The sequence below is a fragment of the Periplaneta americana genome, chromosome 1 (genome assembly GCF_040183065.1).
Source record: "Periplaneta americana isolate PAMFEO1 chromosome 1, P.americana_PAMFEO1_priV1, whole genome shotgun sequence".
NCBI lineage: Eukaryota > Metazoa > Arthropoda > Insecta > Blattodea > Blattidae > Periplaneta > Periplaneta americana.
Genome location: NC_091117.1, coordinates 213,450,862 through 213,478,475, shown reverse-complemented (window position 1 = coordinate 213,478,475; position 27,614 = coordinate 213,450,862). Strand labels below are relative to the sequence as shown.

The following is a 27,614-nucleotide window of genomic DNA, read 5'->3' as shown; positions in this document are numbered from 1 at the left end:
ACATAGGCCTGCATGAGGCCAGTGACACATTTTGGACATTTTAAATTCATAATATTATAAGAAAGAAAGAAAAGATATGTTTGTAATGACACACAGGTCAATTGCAGCTAGCCTCTGGTTCGCCTACAAAGATAACAAATATTTCCGCCACACAATCTCCAGATACATGGCGCTCACTTCCTTCTGCACATGTCGTGCCGATTTGTCATTATCTCGTGCTCTCCTCCCAAGTTCGACTTGTCTGTTTGCTCATCCCTCACTTGTATATCTGTCACCACTGCTGAGAACATGTTCTCCATTGTCGACTGGAGTCATTTTCTTGTGGTCCTATTTTGTGCTATTTGCGTGTCCTGTGTGACCAGTGCTTCAGTCTGCACGGTGTCCGTTCCGTAAGTACTGACAGACACTGCAATCTTGATTTTAAATTTTAGGGTGCTATTCATAGACATTTCGCTAGCCCGCGCTACGAGCGTGCCAAACTAGCCCCGGCTATCGACTGATTACTTGTACAGGATTCATATCATATCATATCATATCATATCATATCATATATCATATATCATATATCATATATCATATATCATATCATATATCATATATCATATATCATATATCATATATCATATCATATCATATCATATCATATCATATCATATCATATCATATCGTCGCCTGAATGCAAGAACTACGTAACTCGAAATTTGCGTTTTTTAGTTACCTCTTTTATAGAATAGCAAAAATCGCACAAAATATAATCCAGGATCTAGGTAACTGATCGAACGATACCAGCGACATCTATTTTCCAATATAACAAATAGGTAAAAGAAAACGAGGCATATTCCTTAGTGCAATAAATAAGTAAATAAGGCGATGTCACAAAATATGAAAAATCAAGTTACCTAGTTCTTGCATTCAGCCGACGATATCATATCATACATCATATCATAGATATCATATCACATATCCTATCATATATCATAACATATCATATCATATATCATATCATATATCATATCATATATCCTATCATATATCATATATCCTATCATATATCATATCATATATCATGTATCATATCACATCATATCATATATCATGTATCATATCATCATATCATATATCATGTCATATCATATCATATATCATATCATACATCATATCATATCATATATATCATATCATATATCATATCATATCACATATCATATCATACATCATATCATATCATATATCATATCATATCATGTATCATATCATATCATATATCATATCATATCATATATCATATCATATCATATATCATATCATATATCATGTCATATCATATATCATGTCATATCATATCATATATCATATCATATCATACATCATATCATACCATATCATATCGCTAACACTGGTTTATGAATACGAAAAACGTTAGTTCGCTGATAAACCACCGGAAGCCCGCGCTAAGAATGTCTATGAAAACGGCCCTTAATGTTCTGATTCTATTGAATAGGCAAAGTGTGTTCAGAATGCAAACAATGACGAAAAAAAAATAAGTACAACATCAAGACAAAATTTTTAAGTATACAGCGCAAAATATGAAAAGTACAGATTTATAGTCCACACCTGTGGAGTAACGGTTAGCGTGTCTGGCCGCGAAACCAGGTAGCCCGGATTCGAATCCCGGTAGGGACAAGTTACCTGGTTGAGCTTTTTCCGGGGTTTTTCCTCAATCCAATACGAGCAAATGCTGGGTAACTTTAGGTGCTGGACCCCGGACTCATTTCACCGGCATTATCACCTCATCAGACGCTAAATAACCGAAGATGTTGATACAGCGTCGTAAAATAACCTACTTAAATAAAAAAAAATAGATTTATAGCTATACAGGGTGATCCGTAAAGTAATGCCATTCATTTCAGAGAATATTTGTTTGAGATATTTCAAACAAAAGAAAGTTTAATACAATTTTGCTCGTTTTTGCTTCCTTTTCAAGATAAAAAATTGTTATATGAAATATTTTATAGCGTGTTTTGGGAAAGCCACTGATTTAATACCAAATATCGATCGTCCAGTTCAAAGATACGACAACTCAAAAATTGCCATTTTTTAGTTATTTATACTACTGAAAGCCCCTTTCGGAGCTCTTTCCAATGCAGTATTGAGATGAGTCATATTTACAACCAAAAAGAAAAAAAACGAAATAAACTGCTTTAGAAATAATTATAACTATGGACTTCACTAATTCAATATTAGTACATTTCGAAATGTATTAATAATGAACTGGAAGACTGTGATATACTCGTTCTGAATACTGACTTTTTCTAATTGTCGTGGTTATGAACCAGAACTCTGTTCCTTTCTAAGTGATTTATTTGAAACTTTCAACTGAATATATCTCAAAACTTGTTTTTTTTTTAATTGTCGCACTTTTGAACTAGACGATCGATATGCTCAATCAGTTCTTCTTGGGAAAAGTAAATGCGGTAGCTTCCCGTCGCTTTCCGCACACCACTCTCTCTTTCGCATCTTAAAAGATCCCAGGGTCCCCAGCCTGGAGGTGAGGAGAGTGAATTTGACTAATTAGGCCCTCCGGACTTCACCGAAATACACAGTAAGGGTTAAATATCAGTTCTATCGGGTTTTGGACCCGATCAGAGACCGGGAAATCCCAAAATTAGCCTTTACCCTTCCTTTGCAGAAAATAGAAGAGACTGGACAATGCTGGGTTTGCAGTGAAAGACCTGCCTTTAGCCGGAGCACTATGAATGAATGAATTAATTAATTAATACTCAGTCAGTTTAAGATGTTTGATAAAAAATGATTGAAACAATTTTAGTTTTGTCCTTCAAATGTGCAGAAATTTGATCCGAACAAATATAACTTTGTAAAATTCCTTTGCAGAAGGAAAAGTTACATTAGTTCAGATAATATTTCAGCACATTTAAAGAACAAAACTAAAATTCTTCCAATCATTTATTATCATAATACACTGCTGTGTTAAATTCACTAATCATATTGGGCTTTCCCAAAACATGCTATGTAATGTTTCATATAAAACAATTTTTATCTGGAAAAGGAAGCAAAAACGAGCAGAATAGTATTGAAGTTTTTTCTTTGAAATATCTAAGAGAATAACCCTCTGAAATTAATGACACTGCTTACAGTTCATCCTGTAAATTCTTTATCGACGTCATCAGACTCTTGTATTATCTCAATCCTGTCAGACCAGGCAGTTTTTTTTTCGGCGAACAAACGAATATACTGTGCCATCTTTGAAATTTTTCAGGGTCTTCCTGCTCATCACTTTCTCCGCCTATAGTCCACAATTTATCAAATATCATTAGATTAAGTCATTCCTGTTACGTATACCATTCTATTATTTTTTCATTTATGAATTTTGTGGAGAATGAGTATTATTTCTAAGTACAGGGACATCATTTTATTTTTACTAACATTTCTAATATTAACCTGGCTATACCTTTGGATCAACGATTAAGAACCGGAAACACCGTTTGCTACCCCCTTCCACGACTTGAGTTCGATGATACTGGCGTAATAAACAAACAAATCACTTTACTAGATATAGGAGGGAAGAAGAGTAGTTCATCCATTTACGTAAACTAGGAAATATCGCGATTTTTAGTTTGATAATTTTCATTAGGTTTTTATTTAATCAAAATACAGTACAGTATTAACAATGAGTGTTTTTACTCACGAACTGAGCTTTCCATGCGGACGTATTCATTATGCATTATACTATCTACAGCACATTAGCGTACAATATAGAGAATGAAGTTAAATTGAAAAATAATCATAATATGGATATTTAAACACATTTTTGAAAATGGTGACCGTTCATTTCGATACAGGCTTCAGTTCTAATGTACATATTATCGCACTATAGACTAATGTACGTAATTCCAATTACCAGGATCGTACTTCGTATCAGTAACTCATGTTGAAATAATTCTGTACCTACTCTATAAGAGACTACCTTACGTACTGTAAATTTAATCTTCAGTTCTGCCCGATCCGAAAAGATAAAATTACTCAGGAATGTTATCTACTGTCCGTCCAAGTGGTTACATCTTAGCGTCGTAGAAAGGGAGGAAATCACGTGACAGTTAATTACTTAACGAGGCCCTTTTATTTAAGTTATTTTAAACAATTGTATGGGTATAATATTACGTAGACGTCCAATTCATAACAGAAATTAATGTTCTCAGAAAAGAGCTAAGACAGCCTAGCCACTAGCATTTACAAAGATGCGAATAGAAGCAGGTGGGGTAAACCGGGATACGACATAGGCAAATGGAAAATGATGTAATATTGAAAGCTCTTTCGTCACTGGAAAACGCGAACATATTTTTGGAACGTACTGTTTACTATGACCGTAAGGCTACTATGACTGTACATGCGGTCTTGGATCTGTGTGGAGGACGGTTGAACTTCATTAGTAGAAGGGGTGGGAATGAAGTACATTCAAAAACTCAGGTACAATAAAAATTGAAGTAAAAATAAAATGATGTCCCTGTAGCTCTTACATAACGATAGATTAAAACAAAGTGAGTAAATAATATAACGACGAACATATTTCGAAAGTAAAAGTAAATTCACTTAACATATTAGGCCGATATTAATGAGTTGCTGATAATTGCTCCTTAGAGAAGTCTATATTGACAGATACAGCTGAACTGCAAGAAGGATTAAAGCATAACGTTATGACAACCATCTGTCAACTCGGTGTTAGCATATTAAAGGGAATGTTATTTTGCACAAACAAAGCTTAAGAATAATATCAATGAATGTGAAGGTTGATTAACATAAAAATATGTAAAATATATACAGGGACATCATTTTATTTTTACTTCAATTTTTATTGTACCTGAGTTCTTGAATGTACTTCACTCCCACCCCTTCTACTAATGAAGTTCCAACTCCACACAGAGCCAAGACCGCAGATAGTAAGCAGTACTGAGTTACTGAGTATAGTACGTTCCAGAAACATGTTCGCGTTTTCCAGTGACGAAAGAGCTTTCAATATTGAATCATATTTTCGCACAGGTACTGTCCGTTTGCCTACGTCGCATCCCGATTTCCCCCACCTGCTTCTGCTCGCCCCTCTGTAAAAGCTGGGTTGTCTTAGCTCTTTTCTGAAAACATTAATTTCTCTTAGGAATTGGACGTTTACGTAATATTATACAGCTGTTTAATTTAACTTAAAAGGGCCTCGTTAAGTAATTAACTGTCACGTGATTTCCTCCCTTTCTACAATCCTGCGGCATAACCACTTGGACGGACAGTAGACAGCATGTCTGAGTAATTTTATATTTTCGGGTCGGGCAGAAGTGAAGATTGAATTTACAGTACGTAGAGTAGGTATAGAATTATTTCAACATGAGTTACTAGTACGAAGGGCGAAACTGGCAATTGGAATTAGATGCAATAGTGTATATTGCGATAATATGCACAAAAGAACTGAAGCCTCTATCGAAATGAACAGCCACCATTTTCAAAATTGTGTTTAAATATTCATATTATGATTATTTTTCAATTTAACTTCTTTCTCTATATTGCACGCTAATGTGTTGTAGACAGTATAATATACACTACATAATGAGTACGTTCGCATGGATAACTCACTTCGTGAGTAAAAACACTTATTCTTAATACAGTACTGTACTTTCATTAAAGAAACACCTAATGAAAATTATCAAACTCAAAATCGCGATATTTCCTAGTTTACGTAAATGGATGAACTACTTTTCTTCCCTCCTATACCTAGTAGAGTGATTTGTGTTTTATGCCAGTATCATCGAACTCCAGTCTTGGAGGGGGGAGCAAGCGGTGTTTCCGGTTCTCTAAAGGTATAGACAGGTTAATATTAAAAATGTTAGTAAAAATAAAATGATGTCCCTGTAGAAGGATTTCATGTGGAGCATTTTGAGTGACATTTGTTTACGTCTATGATGTCTATGCATAACCTAGTGCTGCCATTCTGTTTTCTTATTATATCTTTATAGTGCATAAAAATTGTATCCCTATAACCATCAGTACCATTGTTGTTTGGAATGCTGAAGTGTAACAATAACTTGCAATAGGAACTTACTATAGAGAGATTGTATCAAATCATCTGTGAAGTTTGTTAAAACTTGTAACATTCTAAATACGGTTTACTTACATTTAAAAATAATTACAAGTTCTGTTTAGGCCTACTTACATTTAATAGTAATATGCGTTACAAGAGCGGTATTTGACGTTTTCATGTTCGAGGAAAAGATTGAAAAAGCGAAACGTAGTTGAGGTTTTTTAATTTCCGAGAACATGAAAACAAATATACCGCTCGTGTATCGTACATTATTTTGTGCGAAGATCGTTTATTACATACCTGAAAGACGAATTTCTAATTAGTTGCAATGAAATCTCCATCTTGGTTTCTGTTCAACGACGGCAACTTTGGAAACCAAATATATCTATCTTCAACATTGTTCCTATAAAATGTTTTCTGTGTTTACTATACTCCAGCAGGCCGTGATATACGTCTGTCTTTTTTCCCCAATCTATAAATGCGAACTTAAAACAAACGGTAAGGTTATGTAATGATTTATTTTTCATTTCAATATTTTAACAATATTATTTATATAACATATTGCAGTAATAACATCGGCATCTGGAATCTTGTTGATTTTTTCACGGCTTCCTTAATGTTACTTGCATTACAAATGCAGTAACTTTTGTGGTGTTGTAGAGTTTACTTAATTTTTGCAAATATTTAAAAACAATAATAAACAGTGCAATTTAGGTGAAATTGCAGTGGTAAGTTTCCAATTTATAATTATTACTATGTTAAACGTCTCTAACAATATGTTAAAAGCCTAAAGCAGTAAAATGAATATGGCGCTTAAGCGCTAAGAAGAGGGAAATTGTTATGTGCGTTACGTTGGGAATACTGAATGTGGTATTTCACACTTACCGCGTATTGGTTTTGTGCGGAAAGCAAGCAAATACGCACGATCTCGCACAAAAATTATTACGTTGTTAGGTAGAAAAGAGCATTATTATCTATGTCCTGGATTGAATCCTATAAAACATTAGAATAATAATCAAATACTCAACAATGTAGAGTTCACTTAACTCTTTCCCACTACATTTAAGTTCCCTTGCCTCCACCATAATTTTGATTTAGGTTAGGACCTACATCATGTGGTATTGAAAATATACTGTTTGTTGTTACAATTTTACATTCATGCTCTTGACTGTTATGATGTTAATTTCAATGGTAAAAAGGAATATTAAAATTTAAGTAATCTTATTGTAATACAGTAAATGTACGTCTGAAAATGCAATTTGCTTACGGGTTAGCGATATATCGATATATTTTCCGCGATATATATCGTTTATCGAAATTAGGTTTGCAATATATTGGAACATCAATATATCGGTATTTAATTTATTTCCTCCATCACTAATTCTGAGATTCTTTCGTTTAATAAATCAATTTCACATAAAAATATTTTGTCTCTTGAACAATAACTATCAGCCAAAATTATCGCAGCTTGTAACTCACACACATATGGTTGTTTATTTATATCTGAAAGTCTATTAGACTGTAGCGGTCTCTAGTAACGAAATCATAAAACAAATATAAAATCTGATATTGATACAAAAGTTAAAAAAGTCTTTGGAAGGATGACGATATTAACCAACATTTCTTAGTCGAGAAAGAAGTTTAAGGTAAATATTAATGTCCTATTTTCCAAAAATTAAAGTTGTACATTTCACTCGAAATGACTTACTTTCGGCGAAACAAAGTTCCATACAACTGAAATTCCAGTCACGTGGCTGCTCAGTTTCTAGACCTGTATCCTTTCTTATTACATTTCTGTCCCCAGGGATCTCTATATCTTATCCCTAGTATTATCTCCTTCGTTGAACGACCTCTTCTGTTCCTCTTCCTAGACCAGCCAACGGCGCTACGTTTAATATTAATATTGGTTCAAAACTATTATTTTATATGAAACTGAAAATCCTGAAACAGCTCTGGCGTCATTGAGGAATTTCTACTATGTATATCGAAAACTATTTTTCTAGGATGAGAACTCAGATAGATATAACTTCGAATCTCCGTCAGTTTGGCTAAGAACGTACTGTCTAATAATAAAATTATGTAATTAACGTAAAATTTCTTTTCAGAACAAAAAGTTACATTTGTTCGGGTCAAATTGCTGCATATTTAAAGGACAGAACTAAAATTATTTTGATGAAAGAGTAATGGAACGGAGAAAAATTCTCTCCGGCGCCGGGATTTGAACCCGGGTTTTCAGCTCTAAGTGCTGATGCTTTATTCACTAAGCCACACCGGATACCACCCCGGCGTCGGACAGAATTGTCTCTGATATGATATGCGTAAATCACTTCGTGATTTAAGACGGCGCTTATTCCGTCGGATCCCGGCCAACTAGTCACTCATACCGAGTGCACCTCAGCACACGTGTGGACTTCGGTCCTATGTTCATAGACATCTATGACGTAGTGCAGAGGGCGGCCACTAGAGGGAACCCAAGAGTTGGAACTTAATCAGAGACAATTCTGTCCGACGCCGGGGTGGTATCCGGTGTGGATAAAGCATCAGCACGTAGAGCTGAAAACCCGGGTTCAAATCCCGGCGCCGGAGAGAATTTTTCTCCGTTCCATTACTCTTTCATCATATGATGACGCAGAATATCTGCATGGAAATATCATATGTACTTCGGTACATTAAAATAATATATATAAAGTTATTTTAATAATGTGACCGGAATCAAAGAAGCCTCATTCTTGACCCCACTGTCCGTTTTGAGAAGGATGATCAACAAGCCAATGACGTTAACGATGAAAAGAAGTCTATTTACAACCCATGTATTCCTCACTTCAGTGAGAGATACAAAAATGAATATTAATACATGGAAGTGAAAGGACTTCTTTTTTGTGCTAGGGGAACTTCATTTAAGTTAACCAAAACCATTCTCCTTTCTCTTAAATTTTCTAATGAGGACATTAACAAAATTTGTCTAATGGTATTGAGAGATTCATTATCCATTTTACACACTCACTTGTATAATACTATGTATTTTTTTTACTTCATTTCATTACTCTTCAATGTATTTTCTTCTCACGTTCTTCAGAAATCATATTGTACTTTATTTTTAAATTTATCATTGTTCCGTATTCTCTCCGCAATCTTATTGTATTTTTAATTTAACTTCTGCTTTGTATTCTGGAGCCTAGTGGTCAGCCGTAGATGTCGGTCAGATGTCCCAAATTGTGGAATTTGTGTATAATATTCTGTTCTCTTAAACTGTCTGAGCATATTGTGAATTAAATCGACGGCTTTCCCAAAATACGCTATGAAATGTTTCATATAAAACGATTCCTATTTCGAAAAGAAATAAAAACGAGCAAAATTGTATTAAATATTTCTGTTTGAAATATCTCAAAGAATAACCCCCTGAAATTAATGACATTACTTACGGTTCTTTCTCTATCTTAGGTCTGAAAAACACTCTAAAATCTGGAGCAAGAAATGCTTTTAGAACCATTAAATTGACAGTGAGTGGTAGTGATCCCTGTGATTTTGTGTACATCAAAACTGGACATATTTTAAACATATGAAATGTGGAAAGCTCAGAAATTATATTGCAGTGCAATAGCAGGATGGTTTCTTGTAAATTAAATAAAAAATTAACACGCATTCTTATTTCTTGTCTTTAGGAAGTCTTAAAACCCTGTTGCAGTGACAAGGGACGAAATGTTGCAACTCAGTCCTCAGTTCGTATAGGTACATGCCTAGGTGAGCGGAGGGTACGCTGTTGCCAGACTTTCAGCCTAATTTTCTAATTAACCATGCACTTAATCACAAAAGGCATAATGGTTTTTTATTTATTTTAATGTATTCTATTGCCTCCTTCAACCTGTACTGTTATATCACTTTCAACCTGTAGTAGTTAGATTTTCAAATGTTTTGGTTGCCGTGTTTACCACCAATATCTGTTGCAGTTTCACTACCACACGGCACTACTCGTACATCGGGACAAGAAGCGAAACTTATAGAAAGAGACCCTGCTTATTTAGATGTAAGAGAACAAGAATTGTGACTCAAATCAATTATGCAACTCAGGTAAGTTCAGAATTAAATACTACCTGAATTTTCATATTCTAAGAATTGATTAGGCCTGGATAAATAAAACTTGATAATTCCTACAGAATAAAGCTAATCTTACAGAATAAAGCTAATCACATCTTACATTACCAGAGATAAAATGAACTCTGTTCGATTAGTGATCTTTTCCAGTGATGGTCATATATTTCACAATGTAAAATATGTACAGACACAGAAAAAAAATTGAGTCACCTGAATTTCTGAGCATGCGCAGTATGTTATAACTGGAACTTGGAAAATTCAGGTGGCCCAAACTTTGTTTCTGGGTCTATACTTTGTTTCACTTCACTTTTTTTTTATAGATAGATGGATTTATTGAGTAATATTATACATACAGATTTTATATTAAGGTAGGTGTCCCTGATATGGCCATGCTAAGGTTTGAGAATTTTTCTAGCCGCCATTTAAAAAAAATGTAAACCACTTTTTTCTTACTCGTTCTCAGTCTAATGGACTTTCTTAAAACAATTTCGTTTCCTCATAAAAATAGCTTTGATTGTCCAAAAAGTCCCAAATTCCAAAAGTCTACCTAGTGGCCATACCAGGAACACGTGCACATGATATGACCACCCTTGTTCCATATTCTATAAATAGTGATTTTTTTTCAGTTTGATAGCGCAGTTGTGCTAAAATTAAATAATTTTGGTGTGAAATGAATAAACATGACACTTAGGCTAATAATCTTTTTTATAATTCAAAAGTGTAGTCAAAACAGGCTTTTTCATAAAAAATTAAGTTGTTTTTCTTAAAATACAAAATTTTTGCGTAATCCCAGCTATAAGGCATGTAAATTTGTTAGGTGAAAAAATAAAAGTGAAGTGAACTTGATATGGCCATGGTGTATTTGATATGGCCATATCAGGAGCAGGTAAGCTTTCACGAAAATCGTTTGATTATGAACAACTCGTAAAAGATACGCCATCTACGACAACACCAATCAACAGAACATTAAAAACTGAATGGAATACTATGGTTTTCACGAACAAGTCTTTGAAAAACATGCATAAAACAAAGGAGACTTACCAGAGAAAAATAAGAAGAGGTCACATGAAAACCGCAAAACAGGCAACTGACGCCATATTGCTCAACCTGACTGGATGGAAAACGATCAAGTGACATACCAGGAAGCTCTTTCACTGGATGCTGCTGCAATTTAGCGGATTTTTTAGTTAACTCACAATAGCGGAGTGGCCATATCAGGAACATGGCCATAACAGGAGCACCCACCTTATCATAATTTTCTCTAAAATCCAATGCACGGGTCTTCTGACCGTACGTGCTTTGTACCCAAAACAAGTCCTCCTTTGTAGGTCCCCCCCCCCTATGACTACATCCAACTACTCTCTAAAAGAACACACATATTATGGCACAAAAAAACACATTATATAATATATCCTAATCTGAAAGACATAAAAGTGTACAGCTGGGTGGATACTATTATCCCTTTCTCAGTTCGCGTCACAAACTTCAACAGCTGAAGTTCTAATCTTTCTCGCCTTCAAGAGGAACAATCCAGTCTTTTGTTCCCATGGAAGTAGACGTGAAGAACAAGAAGTACAGAGGTTGGCGCCATCTGAACACATTAGCGAACTCAATCTCTTACAAGTGATACTAATCATTATTTCTTAAATGTAAAGTGAGCAGTGTCGTAAACTATTGTGTGAAATCATACTTATCAATAAGATTGTTAATTAACAGCTTTGAAGAATATAAAGTTTGTTTCAATAATCCAAATCTAATAAAGAATAGGCCTACAAACTTACAAGAAGCCCAAATCAGATAATGGTCTACCGGTTTGAAGTAACAGCATTCCTGACTGTGAAAAGAGCGGATGTGGGTTCAAAGTCTGGTTGGGACAACTTATCTTCTTTTGTTTTTATGAGGTTTTCCCTTAACGAATTGAAGCAGAATTCCCGGGTAACTTTCGGTATTGAACCTCGAATTCATTTCGACATCGTAATTACAATTCACTCCTTTCATCATCATCATCATCATCATCATCATCATCATCATTATTATTATCATCATCATCACCACCACCATCTTCTTTGCTTTCCTATATTTCGAACTTGCTCCGATGTGGAATCGGCTAAGGGCCGCCATCTATACTATGTGTTAATTAGTTGCTGATGGTAGTGCTACGTATCGTGGACTCTTCTCTGCGATCATGGTAACTCGTGGGACCGAATGCTTGGATGGATGGATGGATGGATAGAGTGGTATATGGATGATGGGTGGGTGGATGGAAATATAGATGGACGGACGTACACATATACTCGTAGACGGGCATACGCGTAGACAGACAGACAGATGGGCAGATGGGCGGATAGATAGACAGATAGATATTCATAGATAGACTGATATTTGTAGATAGACAGATAGAGAGATGGATATTCGTAGATAGACAGAAATATAGATACTTGTACTTGGATAACTACAAGTCGATGACACAGCTCATCTGCCCTGAACCTTGGGGAAGTTAGGGGTGTTGTTTAGAGGGGTGTGAGGCTAACTTTGGAGCAAGCGGCTGGCTAACGGTACTTTTCGTGTGAATACCCTCTGCTTAATCCCCTTTCTACTTTCTCAAAAAAACATTTCTCTCTCTTCATTTGTACTTGGAAGACGAAGGTGAACGATTGCTTAATAGAATTGCTGGTCTAAATATATATTCAAAGTTAAGACATAGCAATATAACTTTCATATGTAGTGCACTCCATAGTAACGTGGCGCGGAATTGGTAAATCGATGTTTTTATAATGCATGCTACATTGTATTTCTAACTTTCTCTCCATCCACCCCATCCACTACTAGTGCGAAATTACTACTCCAACTCCGCATTCCTTCCAGGGCAGATGAACTGTGTCACTGACAGTAGGTGGGTCGGTGAATGGATGGAAAAATGGATAGGTGAGTTAGGTTAGGTTAGGTTATCCATCTCTCCATCCATCCACCCACTACATATCCATCTTTACATCCACCCATTCACCTATCTCTCCATCGACCCACCAGCTATCCATCCCTCCATTGATCCAAAACTATTCATTCACCCACCTACCCACTTATCCATCTTTCCATCCTTTCATCCATTTCTCCATTGATTCAAATCTATCCAGTCAGCCACTCACCCACCCATTTGTGTATGTGTTCCTCTTCGCTATCCTATCTGACCTGTCAATCCGTCTATCCCATCTATCTACGTATTAACATGTCTATCTGTCTAAAATATGTACCCATCTCATCTACTCATTTAATTGTCTACACTCTATAATGCATTTGGTATTATAATCTAATCTATGTACGTTCCGTACCTAATATGTTGATTTTTAGTATAATATAGATATTTGATTTAACACTATTTCTATTATTTGCAATATGTATTCATTCTCCCTGTCCTATCCGACAAGTACTGTGCAACAATAAATATATGTAACACTTTAATCTATTTTAAATCATTTATACTTCAACTAACTTATCTATATAAATAATCTGTGTGCATTTATAGTCATCCAGTCATTCATTACTTTCAAATTCGTTATGTATGCAATATACCTCAACTAACTTATCTATACAAATAATCTGTGTGCATTTATAGTCATCCAGTCATTCGTTACTTTCAAATTCGTTATTTCAGACTTACACGGCCTATCGTAATGAAAGACGTTGCTGCGATGGCTATGAGATGGTTAACTCCATTTGCATGCCCGTCTGCAAGCCCGCCTGCACTCATGGCCACTGCTCGGCTCCTAACATCTGCACTTGTGACAGCGGCTATACTGTGGATCCTCGTAACAGGATGAACTGCATCCCTGATTGCAGTCCAGGGTGCACAAATGGAAAATGTACATCGCCGTACGTTTGTACTTGCAACAGTGGCTTCAAGAGGGATCCAAAGAATAATAAAAATTGTGTCCCGGCGTGTTCTTCAGAATGTATTAATGGGCAATGCACGGCCCCAAACGTCTGTACGTGCAACAGTGGGTACACGAAAGTTCCTAGCATTTGGAATAACTGTACAGCTGTGTGTACTCCAGCTTGTACGAATGGTATCTGCACTGCGCCTAATACCTGCACATGCAACTCAGGTTATGCAACCGAACCTAACAATAACAAAAACTGTTTACCAGTTTGTAATCCAGAATGTTCTAATGGTGTTTGTGTACGTCCAAATACTTGCACCTGCAATAGTGGCTATGAAAAAGATCCCACAAAGAACAATATCTGTTTACCATCATGTAATCCAGGTTGTGTAAATGGGATTTGCACAGCACCTGGTATTTGCACTTGTAAAAGTGGCTATAACAAGGACCTTCATAACAATAAATTATGTTTACCAATGTGCAAACCTGCATGCTCTAATGGAGTTTGTACATTACCGAATGTTTGCACTTGTAACAAAGGTTACAATAAAAACCCTAATATTAGCAGTAGCTGTATACCTATATGTACTCCAGAATGTACAAACGCAATTTGCACAGCACCGAATGTTTGCACTTGCAACAAAGGTTATATCAAAGATCATAATAATAGCAGTAACTGTATACCTGTCTGTAGTCCAGAATGTACAAACGGAATTTGCACAGCACCGGATGTTTGCACTTGCAACAAAGATTATATCAAAGACATTAATAATAGCAGTAACTGTATACCTGTCTGTAGTCCAGGATGTACAAATGGAATTTGCACAGCACCGGATGTTTGCACTTGCAACAAAGGTTATACCAAAGACCATAATAATAGCAGTAACTGTATACCTGTCTGTAGTCCAGGATGTACAAATGGAATTTGCACAGCACCGAATGTTTGCACTTGCAACAAAGGTTACAATAAAGATCCTAATATTAGCAGTAACTGTATACCTGTCTGTAGTCCAGGATGTACAAACGGAATTTGCACAGCACCAAATATTTGCACTTGCAAGGACCCTAATAATAGCAGTATCTGTCTACCTATCTGTAGTCCAGGATGTGCAAATGGAATCTGCACAGCACCAAATATTTGCACTTGCAACAAAGGTTATATAAAGGTTCCTAATAATAGCAGCATCTGTATACCTTTCTGTAGCTCAGGATGTACAAATGGAATTTGCACAGCACCAAATATTTGCACTTGCAACGAAAGTTACATAAAGGATCCTAATAATAGGAGTATCTGTCTACCTGTCTGTAGTCCAGGATGTACAAATGGAATATGCACAGCACCGAATGTTTGCACTTGTAACAAAAGTTACATCAAGGATGTTAATAATAGCAGTAGCTGTGTTCCTGTCTGCAGTCCAGGATGTACAAATGGAATTTGCACAGCTCCAAACACTTGTACTTGCAACAATGGTTATATCAAGGATGCTAACAATAGCAGTAGTTGTATAGCTGTCTGTAGCCCCGGATGTACAAACGGAATTTGCACAGCACCAAATGTCTGTACATGCAATAAGGGCTATAAGGAAGATATCACAAACACCTATAACTGTATACCTGTGTGTAATCCTGAGTGTTTAAATTCAGTATGTTCGGCTCCTAACGTCTGCACGTGCAATTATGGATATATGGAAATTCCAAGAAATAAAAGTTGTATACCGGTTTGTAATCCAGCTTGTATAAATGGCACGTGTATAGCACCAAATGTATGCTCTTGTAATAAAGGTTACTATAAAGACGCAAATAGTACCAGCACTTGTAGCCCAATTTGCAGTGGAGGATGCAAGCATGGATATTGCATAGGTCCAGACATCTGTGATTGCAATGATGGATACTACAAAAATAATACAGAAGACAATGTATGTTTACCAGAATGCAACCCACAATGTGTTAATGGAAAATGTATTGCTCCTAATACTTGTGAATGTAATACTGGTTTTCGTGAAAGCAATAAAACATATTGTGCGCCAATTTGTAGTCCTACCTGCACTAATGGAGAATGCACAGCACCAAACAAATGCACTTGTAATGTAGGATTTATCAAAGATTCAGACAATACCTCCACCTGCGAACCTGTATGTGAACCTGCATGTATCAATGGGAAATGTATAGCTCCTAATTTGTGTCGTTGCAATTTTGGTTTTTCCAAAATTCTAAATAATGTGACAACCTGCGAACCAACCTGTGACCCTCCTTGCGTCAATGGGAAATGCACTGAGCCTGGAATATGCACTTGCGACACTGGCTTCACTAAAAATGTCGGAAATAATACAAAATGTACACCAGTTTGCGATCCTGAATGTACCAACGGATCATGCATCGCACCCGATACCTGTGTTTGTTATTCTGGATATGCCAAAAATAATGAAAATGACACTGTCTGCTTCCCGGTTTGTGAGTCCGATTGCATCAATGGTGAATGCACATCGCCTGATGTTTGCACATGTAATGCAGGTTTCGTAAAAAATTCGAAAAACGATACATTTTGTGAACCTGTATGTGAGCCACATTGCGTCAATGGAGAATGCATTGCTCCTAATACATGTGTTTGTTTTGATGGATATATTAAAGATTTCGAGAATTCTACTTACTGCGAACCGGTTTGTAACTCTGATTGTGTTAATGGAAAATGTGTTGCGCCAGATACGTGTATCTGTAACAATGGTTTTACTAGAGACACAATAAATCCTGGAAAATGTGCCCCGGTTTGTGATTCTGGCTGTGAAAACGGACAGTGCATAGCACCAAACACATGTAAATGTAATTCTGGATATAAAAATAGCCTTGCGCACAAAAATTGTATACCCGATTGCAAACCAGATTGCATTAACGGAAAATGTATGCATCCCAATGTATGCGTGTGCAACGAAGGATTCAAACCTGACTGTCAAAACACTACAAAATGTATTTCTGTTTGTTCGCCAAAGTGCATTAATGGAATATGCTCCTCACCAAATAATTGTACGTGTAAAGTTGGTTATTATAAAGACCTTAACAAACCTCATAAATGTTTACCAGAATGTGAACCTGATTGCATAAATGGAATATGTACATCTCCAAATTTCTGCTCTTGCAATTTGGGATTTGTTAAAGACTCGACAGAATTTCATAAGTGCTTACCGTTCTGTCAAGAAGGTTGTCAAAACGGAGATTGTGTCAGTCCAAATAAGTGCGCTTGCCACCAAGGATACGAGAAGCGAAGCAACGTCAGTAATAAGTGCTTTCCCACGTGCCAACATAAATGTGTTAATTCTGAATGCACAGATCTCAACGTCTGTACTTGCTTTGTCGGATATGGAAATCCCATCAAATCCAAATCTAAAATAGAGTGTGAGCCAATTTGCGAAGATACATGCATCAATGGATATTGTTCGTCTCCCAATACGTGTACCTGTGATAAGGGTTATAATAAATTAGCCAATACTTCCAAGTGTGTTCCACACTGCCAAAAAGGGTGTGCAAATGCAGATTGCACAGCACCGTCTGTTTGTACTTGTTATAAAGGTTATGTGAAGCAAAAAGAAAATTCAAATACCTGCGTACCAGAATGTTCTGTAGGATGCATAAATGGTGTTTGTACAGCTCCAAATATTTGCACATGTAATAAAGGGTTCTATAACGAAAATTATAAAAACATTTGCAAGCCTGTGTGTAATGATGGCTGTGTGAACGGAAACTGCACTGCCCCCAACATCTGCACTTGCTACGACGGATATATAAATAGCAACAAGCAACCCAACGTCTGTATTGAAAAGTGCCCAGACGGGTGTGTCAACGGAAGATGCGTGAAATATCAGAAATGTGCCTGCAAAGAAGGATGGACCGGTACCAACTGCTCGTATAGGGACTTGACCTTCACACTCAAGAAGTAAGTAAAATTATTTATTTTGATTTATTTTACTCACAATGAAACCTAACTGGATTTAACATAACTATAAATAGGGCTCGACAACTGGCCCCTGTCCACACCTGTGGAGTAACGGTTAGCGCGTGGCCCGGGTTCGAATCCCGGTCGGGGCAAGTTACCTGGTTGAGGTTTTTCCGGGGTTTTCCCTCAACCCAATACGAGCAAATGCTGGGTAACTTTCGGTGCTGGATCCCGGACTCATTTCACCGGCATTATCACTTTCATTTCATTCAGACCCTAAATAACCTAGATGTTGATACAGCGTCGTAAAATAACCCAATAAAATAAAAAAACAACTGGTCCCTCTCTTCACTATGTTATGTGAACATGGACCATTCCATTCTATCGTAAGAAGGGGAGGGTGGGGTAGTACCTGTACCTACAAACGTGCTGTTTGGAAGTACAGTCGGTTGAAAAATATAATATATAAATTTATAAATATAATACTTTTAGTACTACACGAAGTATAATTTTGCAGTAAAATTTTGTGACGTTCTACATGTTTACATTGTACAGTAGTGGCTATAAAAACCGGACCGACTCTTGTAGCTGATACAAAAGAATCCTGTGCTGTGTATTGTGTCAAACTGTGGTAATTTCAATATGGATAGTGAAGCCAGAGGTATGTACTGCTATTTAATGTAAAAATAAGCAGTTATCTTTGCCAAATAGAGGTAGAAATGTAATATTGATGCAAGATGAAAATAAAACTCTCAACGTTTTTTCGTCTGTAAGTTTGAGGCACTGAAGGAAGCAAAAGATCGTAAGAATGGAACAAATGCAATAAATATCATTGTTACAATTAATTATACAAGTTGGATGTATTTTGTGACTACCAAATTTGAATCTGTGACTCTGAAATCAGCTACAAGGGTCGGTCCGGTTTTTATTGCCACTATTGTACATGTGAAATTGAACAAAAAATAAAGAATATTTTTCCCCTTCAAATTATTCAAGTCTGCTTCACAGGGAGTTTTACCTGAAAGCTAGATTTGCATAAAATAGTGACATTACAAATTTTAAGTATGTAAGACCTTATAAATTCAATTATTCTTCGCAATACATTGCAATGAATTACGAAATAAATTCTAAGTGTATTAAAAGTTTAAATTACTGAGATTATTGTTATATTTTTAGGTGACTTTACCATTAACCATTGTTGCAATTTGATATATATATTTTTTTTTTCTTCAGCGTCATATCATTTGACCATAAAGGCACATAGCATATCCATGGATGTTCTTAATGCTTATATTGTTCACATAAAAAAGTAACAAATTTAACATTCATATTTACATTTTAGCCCCTAGAAATCTGAAATTACATCTGTAGTACTCATTGCAACAAGATTTAGCACTCAGCTTTTTCTAACGGTTTTATTAATAATATGTGGGCGGTTTAAACGGCCATGAAATCGTGATAATTAGGCTTGTAATGTTAGGTATCGATTAATGTTGACTGTAGCATGATACATAGATCGAGGACGTGAGCTAGTACGAGGACATTGACTTGGTTCTGTGATCGATTAAGGGAATATTAAGGTCAACATAAACAAATCTGGACAGCTCTAAAAGTAAATATAAGCCACATAGAATTACAAAGATATATTTTTACATACCTTTTGTATGTGCAAAAGAACTATCATAGAATTATTCGTGGGTTTGAATTTTCTCCTCTCCTTCAGGATCCGTACAATTAAAATACACAACTCGCATCTTCAGTGCCTCACCAAATTCCGCTGCAAAAATAAGTGCCTACCTTCGGCATTAATATTCAGCTGGTACACTGCTTACACATGCTACGGTAGTGATTGTTGAACTTGAAACCGTCGTAACGCATCCTGTCGGTCCCCAACATTAGGGGAGAGTCGGGTAGTATCGGACATCGGGTAATATCGGACAGTGAGTTTTTTTCATCTACCACACGATGATAGTGCCTGATTGACATGGTTACGTTTCTGTGATGTCGCATAGAGAAACGTAACCATGTCATTCAGGTACTATCATATGGTGGTAGATGAAAGAAACGCACTGTCCGATATTACCCGATGTCCGATACTACCCGACTCTCCCCTACAACCCCAGTGATTATGAATAAAATATGCTGTAATTCCATAGATACTTATTTGTTAATGGTTCTGAATTTAGACGGCCGTGATCTTGATATTATAACCTCTCTAACTTGAAATATTTATTTAAGGTATGTATTAACGTTTGAAATGGCGTTTTTATGACTAAAATTTTCTTTGTAATAATGTTAGCTGCAAAATCCTAGTACAGAGCATTGTACGCATAAACAGCAATAACTCAGTGAAAGAAATTTCAAAATTGAGTAATTTTTAGAAAATATATGGCATTTTGAAGAAATAGAATAATTTTTAATTAATCATTTTTTTTAAAGAATCAAAAAGTGAAATAGAAGTTTCTGATATATGGTTATGTTAGTCTACTTTCATATGTTGTCTGATAAATATCTTAAAAAGGTTGGTTAAAAAAATGTATATTTTCCTCCAAAACGTTAATACATACCTTAATTTAAATCTCTGTTATCCTAGAAAAAAGAAAGTATATTATACAAACTGAATAATAACTTCATTAAAAAAACATTAAAAATTGCCATCTTCCAATAATAAATTATTTAAAAAGAAGCACTTCAACTGATTTAAATACTGATTGGTATTCTAATAAATTTTAATTTAATTTAATTTTATTTTTATATATTTTCATTTTTCATATTTTACTTTTTTATATTTCTCTCTTACATTAAATTTAAATAAAAAATAGTTTATGTTATGAATCTTTCAAAATTCAATAAATAAAATATCATTTATGTATATAATATATTACTCCACTATATTATTTCATTATTTTGTATTTATTTTACACTTATATTAGTTAATACTTTTTCATTTTACTTTATTATTGTTTAAAGGGGCCACTGCCCCTTGTACTTTCTATTAACCTACTATTTTGTGTATTTCATATAATTTTATTGTATTTTGTATTATTATTTTGGTATTTTTCACTTTACTTTTGCTTACTTACATTTAATTACCTAATTGAACAATAATTAAATAATTCTTTGAGTGTAGCCTTAAACTTGTAATATTACTTTTTAATTATTCGATGTAATACTCCACTCCCGGCCACAAGCCTTTGCTTCATTGCGAGTGCCAACCAAAAGTGTACTATTACTATCATTCAAATAAAAATTATTATTATTATTATTATTATTATTATTATTATTATTATTATTATTATTATTATTCGGGTGAAGAAGGGATAGTGACGCGAAACATACAGCCTCTCCTATCCAAATGCCATCCTCACCTTCCCGTGGTCCACCCTGTTTCTACCAACGAGGAAATGGCGACCGAGTCACAGCGGTATAACTGTTTCATCAAATGCAGAGGAAATGCTGCATTACAAGCCTGTCCAGAGGCTAAAAGTGGCAGCCCCACTACTGGACTACCTAACGATAAGGCTAGTAACCTATCTTAGGGAAAACTACATTACTTTCAAGCCTCAAACAAGCAGTATAAGGATAGATAATTTGATGACAACCCAGAGCAAGTCAACGGTTAAACGAAATTGGAAAAAACAAAATATGTTCCAGGAGAACAGCAGGATATACTCTTTTAGACCGAAAAAGGAATGAAGAAATTTTAGAACAATTGAAAATTCAAGAATCCCAAAAATTATGATGCAATATAAACCTAGAGGACATCGTCGACCAGGAAGACCGTTAAGAAGACTGCTAGATGGGGCCGAAACAGGTCTACAGAGGCCTAATTCGTGAAGGATGATGATTATTATTATTATTATTATTATTATTATTATTATTATTATTATTATTATTATTCGTAAAGTTATCTTTACACTCGTGCCAAAAAGAGAACATTTACGAACTTGTATCATAGCTATTTTCATGTATTTCTTTATTCTATTACTATTAAATTAATGAGATGATAATGCGAAATTAGTTCAGTACCACGCGATCTTTATCGAGATCATAAAATAGTTTATGCTCGACCATGCCCAAATGTAGTAATTATACACCTGGTAGCAGTCCTTCAATGCATGTCATTAAAGTACACCTATTCATTAAAGTTCAGGTTTTCGATTATTCTCGGATATGCAATCGAAAGACAACGAGGGAAACGTCACGGAGGCTGGAAATCCAATACTGTCGCAGAAGGTTATGTTCTGTTACTATAATAATTAGCGTTAATTGTAAATAATATTCAAATAAATTCAATTTGTCATCTCGTTTTTCAATTCTAAACCAATTTCCAGGTTATATCAAAATCAGTTCATGTTATTCTTTACATTACATCAAGGTCAATGACATTATTGTTCCTCGGAAAAAATCAATACTATCGCGTCTGCGCACATCTCACAATATACGAGCTATGCACAAGGTCACTTCCGATCTTCAGTCAGATACAACTAAAATGAATACTTCTGAATAATTTCAAGTTAGAAATATGGTCGAGCATAAAAAGTCGTATGAAACTTGACTATAATGGTAATTAAGACGCTCGTATGAAAATTATGAAACTCGCGTCTTAATTACTATCATTATAGGCTCGTTGCACAATGTACTATTACATGTAGCAGTGGTCAGGAGTTCATGTAGCCTACGCCACTGGTTGGACTTGCTTGTCATGGGTTCTGCTTGGATTCTGGCAACGCTCTCAAAGTTATGACGAAACCCTATGAATTAGACTACTATGTATTTTCAAAAGTCATTCTCATTTGTGATAATTCTAATATCTGTTATGGAAAACGTCACATTTCTTTCCAGAATTCTTCCTGGAGGAAAACATTTGGGTCACCCATATGCACTGTGGTTCATTGCCCTCCCGCTGATGATGCTGGCTCTGTCCATATTACCCATTCTGAGGAAGTACACGAGGTGGAAACGAAAATTTCATATTGAACAGTTAAACTTCGTCAACATAGATGCGAAAGGTTAGTATAAAACACAGTTTATCGAGAAAATGTTAAACTAATATGTACTTACATTTTCTCCAAAGAAAGAATGAAGTGATTTAAACCACAGAATACCAACAGATCTGTTCACATCTGTTCACATAGCAAAAAAATATGAGTCGTTGTCAATGCAGAGATCTCAAGATAACACGAATATACACGTATTTACATCACTATATTGTCAGACTCCAAAGCAGCTATTCTATCAATAGTCTCTAGACACACACCTTCATCTCAAATAGCAGAAATAAATAAAATGCTCTCTCAATTAATATCACTCAATAAAATAATTGTATTCCAATGAATACCATCCCATTGTGGAATCCTGGGAAACGAGAATGCGGATGCTTTAGCAAAGAAGGGCAGCACTGCTACTTACAGACCTGTTACTAAATCTACGTATTACTCTTGAAAAGATTTATTAAATCTACATACTTAGACTTCAACAAACAACATTTGATAACACAATCCCAAGGGAAAAAATGGAACTCTCTGCATCATAATCCACAGTTGATTCCGATTTACCACGAAAATCGTCTGTAGCTGCATTTAGATGGTTTGGTTGTTTGGCCAAGCATCTGCATAGAATTGGAATATATCAGTCCCCTAACTGCCCCTTGTGCAACTGAAACCAAGAAATGGATTCGGAACACCTCAAAATCTGTGCTTCAGTGGCTAACCATGACAATATCTTTGAAAAATATTGGAGTGCGAGAGGTCAAATGACTTTATTGTCAAATGCCTGGCATTAGAAAATAACAACAACATATTTACATCACTTATTCTTTCGTTGGACACGCACTTTGCTCTTTCGGGGTATTTTCACGTAGCGTTTTATGTACGTATATGTTATTAAATAAATAAATAAAATGTGAATATGAAGAAAAATCATTCCTGTAATATTAACTTAGTTTCAACTACAACGAGCGCCACATCTCTGCATTCTTGTTTTCTTCGCCATTTTCGTTTATTAGGCTCTATTAAAGATGTACTGGCCTATAACCTGAGGAGGGAAATCATATATGCATCTGTCAAATTCAGAGCGATTGTCGCTCTAAATGAAGTTCATTTTCGAGAATGTTTGCTCACATACGTATGTAGAACCAAACAGCGAACTCATACGCTCTCTGTGATTATTTTAAATACAGAAGTATTCATTTCTCATTGCTCTTTAAACTGATATTTTCCGAACGATACTGCGCTGAATTCCTCCACTACACAGTGAATACAAATCCCCTCTACCCTATCATGTGCATGACGAGTGGGATTAGGGAAGGGATGAATGACGCATTCCGGCTTGTTGCGTATGCCACAACTGGCACCCAGTTCTGCATCCCTGGTCTAAAGCATATACTTCTGTGGAAAAAGCATGTTTCAGCCCGCTTCCGGACTCGCTTCCCGATGCAAAGTTAGCAATATTGGTAGGTTTGAAACTTGTGGTTTGTGCATCCAAAAGTAGCATATGACACTGGCATTTTGTGATGTTTTCTTTAATATTATCGGGTTATTTTACGACGCTGTATCAAGATCTAAGGTTATTTAGCGTCTAAATGAAATGAAGATGATAATGCCGGTGAAAAGACTCCAGAGTCCAGGACCGAAAGTTACCCAGTATTTGCTCGTATTGGGTTGAGGGAAAACCCCGGAAAAAACTCAACTAGGTAACTTGCCCCGACCGAGATTCGAACCCGGGCCACCTGGTTTCGCGGTCAGACGCGCTAACCTTTATTCCACAGGTGTGGACTTGTGATGTTACATCCTATGTATACTTCGCAGGTATACAGCGTAATTATAATACAAATCAATGTTCCCTTAAGTGCTGCATTGGAGTTAAATCGCTCGCTTGAACTCGGTCGAGTGTCGCACCCTCGAGTGAAATAAGATCGGTCGTGATTCTCTTGTAATAAATAGAAGCACAGTACAAGGTCATCTCATCGACATATATTTTCTTGTATAGAAGGCGACAGATAAGGTACACATGTTTTGGTCACACGGTAAAAATAAGGCTTATTTTCTGCGTTTATGACAAACGTTTAATGGAACTACCAAAAGAGTAACATGAAGTTATAAATAAAATAGTATGAAAAACTTCGATATACAGTTATTATTGCTAATTAATAATTAATTATTCAGTATTAGATATACCACATATATAATATGATAGGTCCATACATAGTGTTCCGCCTATATACTGCGACAATGTAGAAACGTTTTACACAATATTATTGATATAGCAGTAGATTAATAACAACATTAGTACAGAGATAACGTCACAGAAAATATAATAAAACGAATAATCATGCTGCACAACTGTTACAGACGCAAAGATTGATACACTAATTTATTATTAGAGATTATTATTATTAATACTAGAAAACTTGATACGGTTCTTGCATTATCATGATTGTGTTCTCCGTTTATAATAATTACATTTACATCCAATAACATCTATCAGATGTAACAAAAAGAAAATCACTCCTGCAACATTTCTATTACATTTTAAAGCAAGTTATATAGTTGTACTATGAAGAGGTTAGTTAAACACTGCAAAGTTTTGAAATGATAAATATCTATGATGTTACTACACAGTTCATCGCTGTAACACGAACGAATGTCTAACGCTCGGCTTATACCGTTCGAAGATTTATCGCTCGCGACAATTTTACCCATCATGCATGTGCGCTACCTATCGGATTATTCTATGAACTATTTGGCGCTCTAGCGAAAACATCCGATTCAGACCTCTGATTCCCTGCGTAATCAGAAAGTTTACGTACAGTCTTAGAAAAAAGTTTTGTCGTACCGGTATTTTATAAGTCCCAAAAAGGAGGCGTGCGCATGATCAGACATACAACGAAACAAATCTAATTGTATTACTTCAACTAGACCTTCTCTTGGACCTTCTAGGATTTATAAAGTATCTGTGCGACGAAACTTTTTTCTAAGACTGTACACTGAACACATGGGGCTTTCAGTTGAAATTTTAAAAGATACACACAGCTAACATATTCTAATACTTTCTTCCAGACAATAATGATGGCGACGATGGTGAAGATATAGGTTTAAGCAACGATATAGAAGACTTGAAATCAGAAGAAGTGGAATATAATGAAAACGAAGAACCGGAGTACGGCTTCTGTTATTCCCGGGAATCCACGCTGCCTCTGGTAGACGGATATTCAAAGGAGTCGCATGGATAAATGCAGATTTCTCATTGTTATTGTAAACAGCCTGTCGCTTGTTCTGTTCTGTAATTCAGCAAGATAAAATTTAAATTTTGGTTTAACTACAGGAGGTAGTCATTCTATAAGCCATACAAAATATTTAAAAATAAAATTATTAAAATTTTATGATCGAAAGTTTAATATGAATTAATAAAGCAGTTTCTTGCAATACAATTTCAATGTTTAAGTGTAAAATTAATCAAGAGTGTGCTTTTTTCTTTTAGTATAGATCCAGAAAAAAAAAGGCCATCTGAATTTTCCTTACATGTGCAGTACGTTATAATTAGACTTCGAAGTTGAGACACGCTTATTTTTTGACGCGTAATTAAGTTGGTGCATTCTTTATCAGCACTTATCGTATCCGTCATCTGGGTACCTTTCCTTCGTATATTTCTTTACCCCCTCAGTTTGTCATAATTGACAAGTGTTAAGCAAATATGTTTTGGCGCGTAATTAAGTTGGTGCATTCTTTATCAGCACTTATCGTATCCGTCATCTGGGTACCTTTCCTTCGTATATTTCTTTACCCCCTCAGTTTGTCATAATTGACAAGTGTTAAGCAAATATTTTTTGACGCGTAATTAAGTTGGTGCATTCTTTATCAGCACTTATCGTATCCGTCATCTGGGTACCTTTCCTTCGTATATTTCTTTACCCCCTCAGTTTGTCATAATTGACAAGTGTTAAGCAAATATGTTTTGGCGCGTAATTAAAGTTGGTGCATTCTTGGATTACGATTGTGCTCCATGGAAACTTCCTTAGCCTCTAAATGTACTGTTTTCACAGCATTCATTACAAAATATGTTTAGAGAAACAAAAAAAATGTATGAATAATGAAAAATGAATGCAGTTATACTATGCTAACGTGTAATAATTAATATTTAAGCAGAAAAGTTAAAAAAGTAAAATTACTTGTAAAAATATTAACTTAAATTTAAATCACAATTATGATCCACGCGATCATTAACGTAGCATTTGAGTGCGAGACCAGTGAAGGATTACTTACTTACTTACTGGCTTTTAAGGAACCCGGAGATTCATTGCCGCCCTCACATAAGCCCGCCATTGGTCCCTATCCTGAGCAGGATTAATCCAGTCTCTATCATCATATCCCACCTCCCTCAAATCCATTTTAATATTATCTTTCCATCTACGTCTCGGCCCCACCAAAGGTCTTTTTCTCTCCGGTCTCCCAACTAACACTCTATATGCATTTCTGGATTCGCGCATACGTGCTACATTCCCTGCTCATCTCAAACGTCTGGATTTAATGTTGCTAATTATGTCAGGTAAAGAATACAATACATGCAGTTCTGCGTTGTGTAACTTTCTCCATTCTCCTGTAACTTCATCCCTCTTAGCCCCAAATATTTTTCTAAGTACCTT

General features: G+C 35.6%; 2 protein-coding genes across 5 annotated transcripts in view; one reads left to right on the top strand and one right to left on the bottom strand.

Annotated features, from left to right (window-relative positions):
* nAChRbeta2 (nicotinic acetylcholine receptor beta2) overlaps positions 1–27,614 on the bottom strand; it is a 331,852-nt gene that overhangs the window by 145,331 nt on the left and 158,907 nt on the right. The window lies entirely within an intron of this gene.
* On the top strand, positions 256–26,402 carry LOC138707941 (fibrillin-2-like). Of its 3 annotated transcripts, XM_069838015.1 has the most exons (6): positions 269–389; positions 9,742–9,820; positions 10,027–10,147; positions 13,821–17,971; positions 22,817–22,983; positions 26,032–26,402. In XM_069838015.1, exons 2-6 carry the CDS (start codon positions 9,813–9,815, stop codon positions 26,202–26,204), a joined length of 4,620 nt encoding a protein of 1,539 aa, XP_069694116.1. In that variant the 5' UTR covers positions 269–389; positions 9,742–9,812; the 3' UTR covers positions 26,205–26,402. The 3 variants fall into 3 exon arrangements, with proteins under 3 accessions (XP_069694111.1, XP_069694116.1, XP_069694124.1); XM_069838010.1 differs by lacking the exon at positions 9,742–9,820 and having other exon boundaries at positions 256–389; XM_069838023.1 differs by lacking the exons at positions 269–389; positions 9,742–9,820; positions 13,821–17,971.

What these genes read in the sequence shown, in the direction of transcription:
- LOC138707941 (XM_069838010.1), top strand. Translation starts at nt 289, where the DNA reads ATGTTCTCCATTGTCGACTGGAGTCATTTTCTTGTGGTCCTATTTTGT. An exon ending in AAATCAATTATGCAACTCAG is followed by an intron (nt 10,148 to 13,820) that starts GTAAGTTCAGAA and finishes TCGTTATTTCAG; the next exon opens with ACTTACACGGCCTATCGTAA. An exon ending in TTGACCTTCACACTCAAGAA is followed by an intron (nt 17,972 to 22,816) that starts GTAAGTAAAATT and finishes ATTTCTTTCCAG; the next exon opens with AATTCTTCCTGGAGGAAAAC.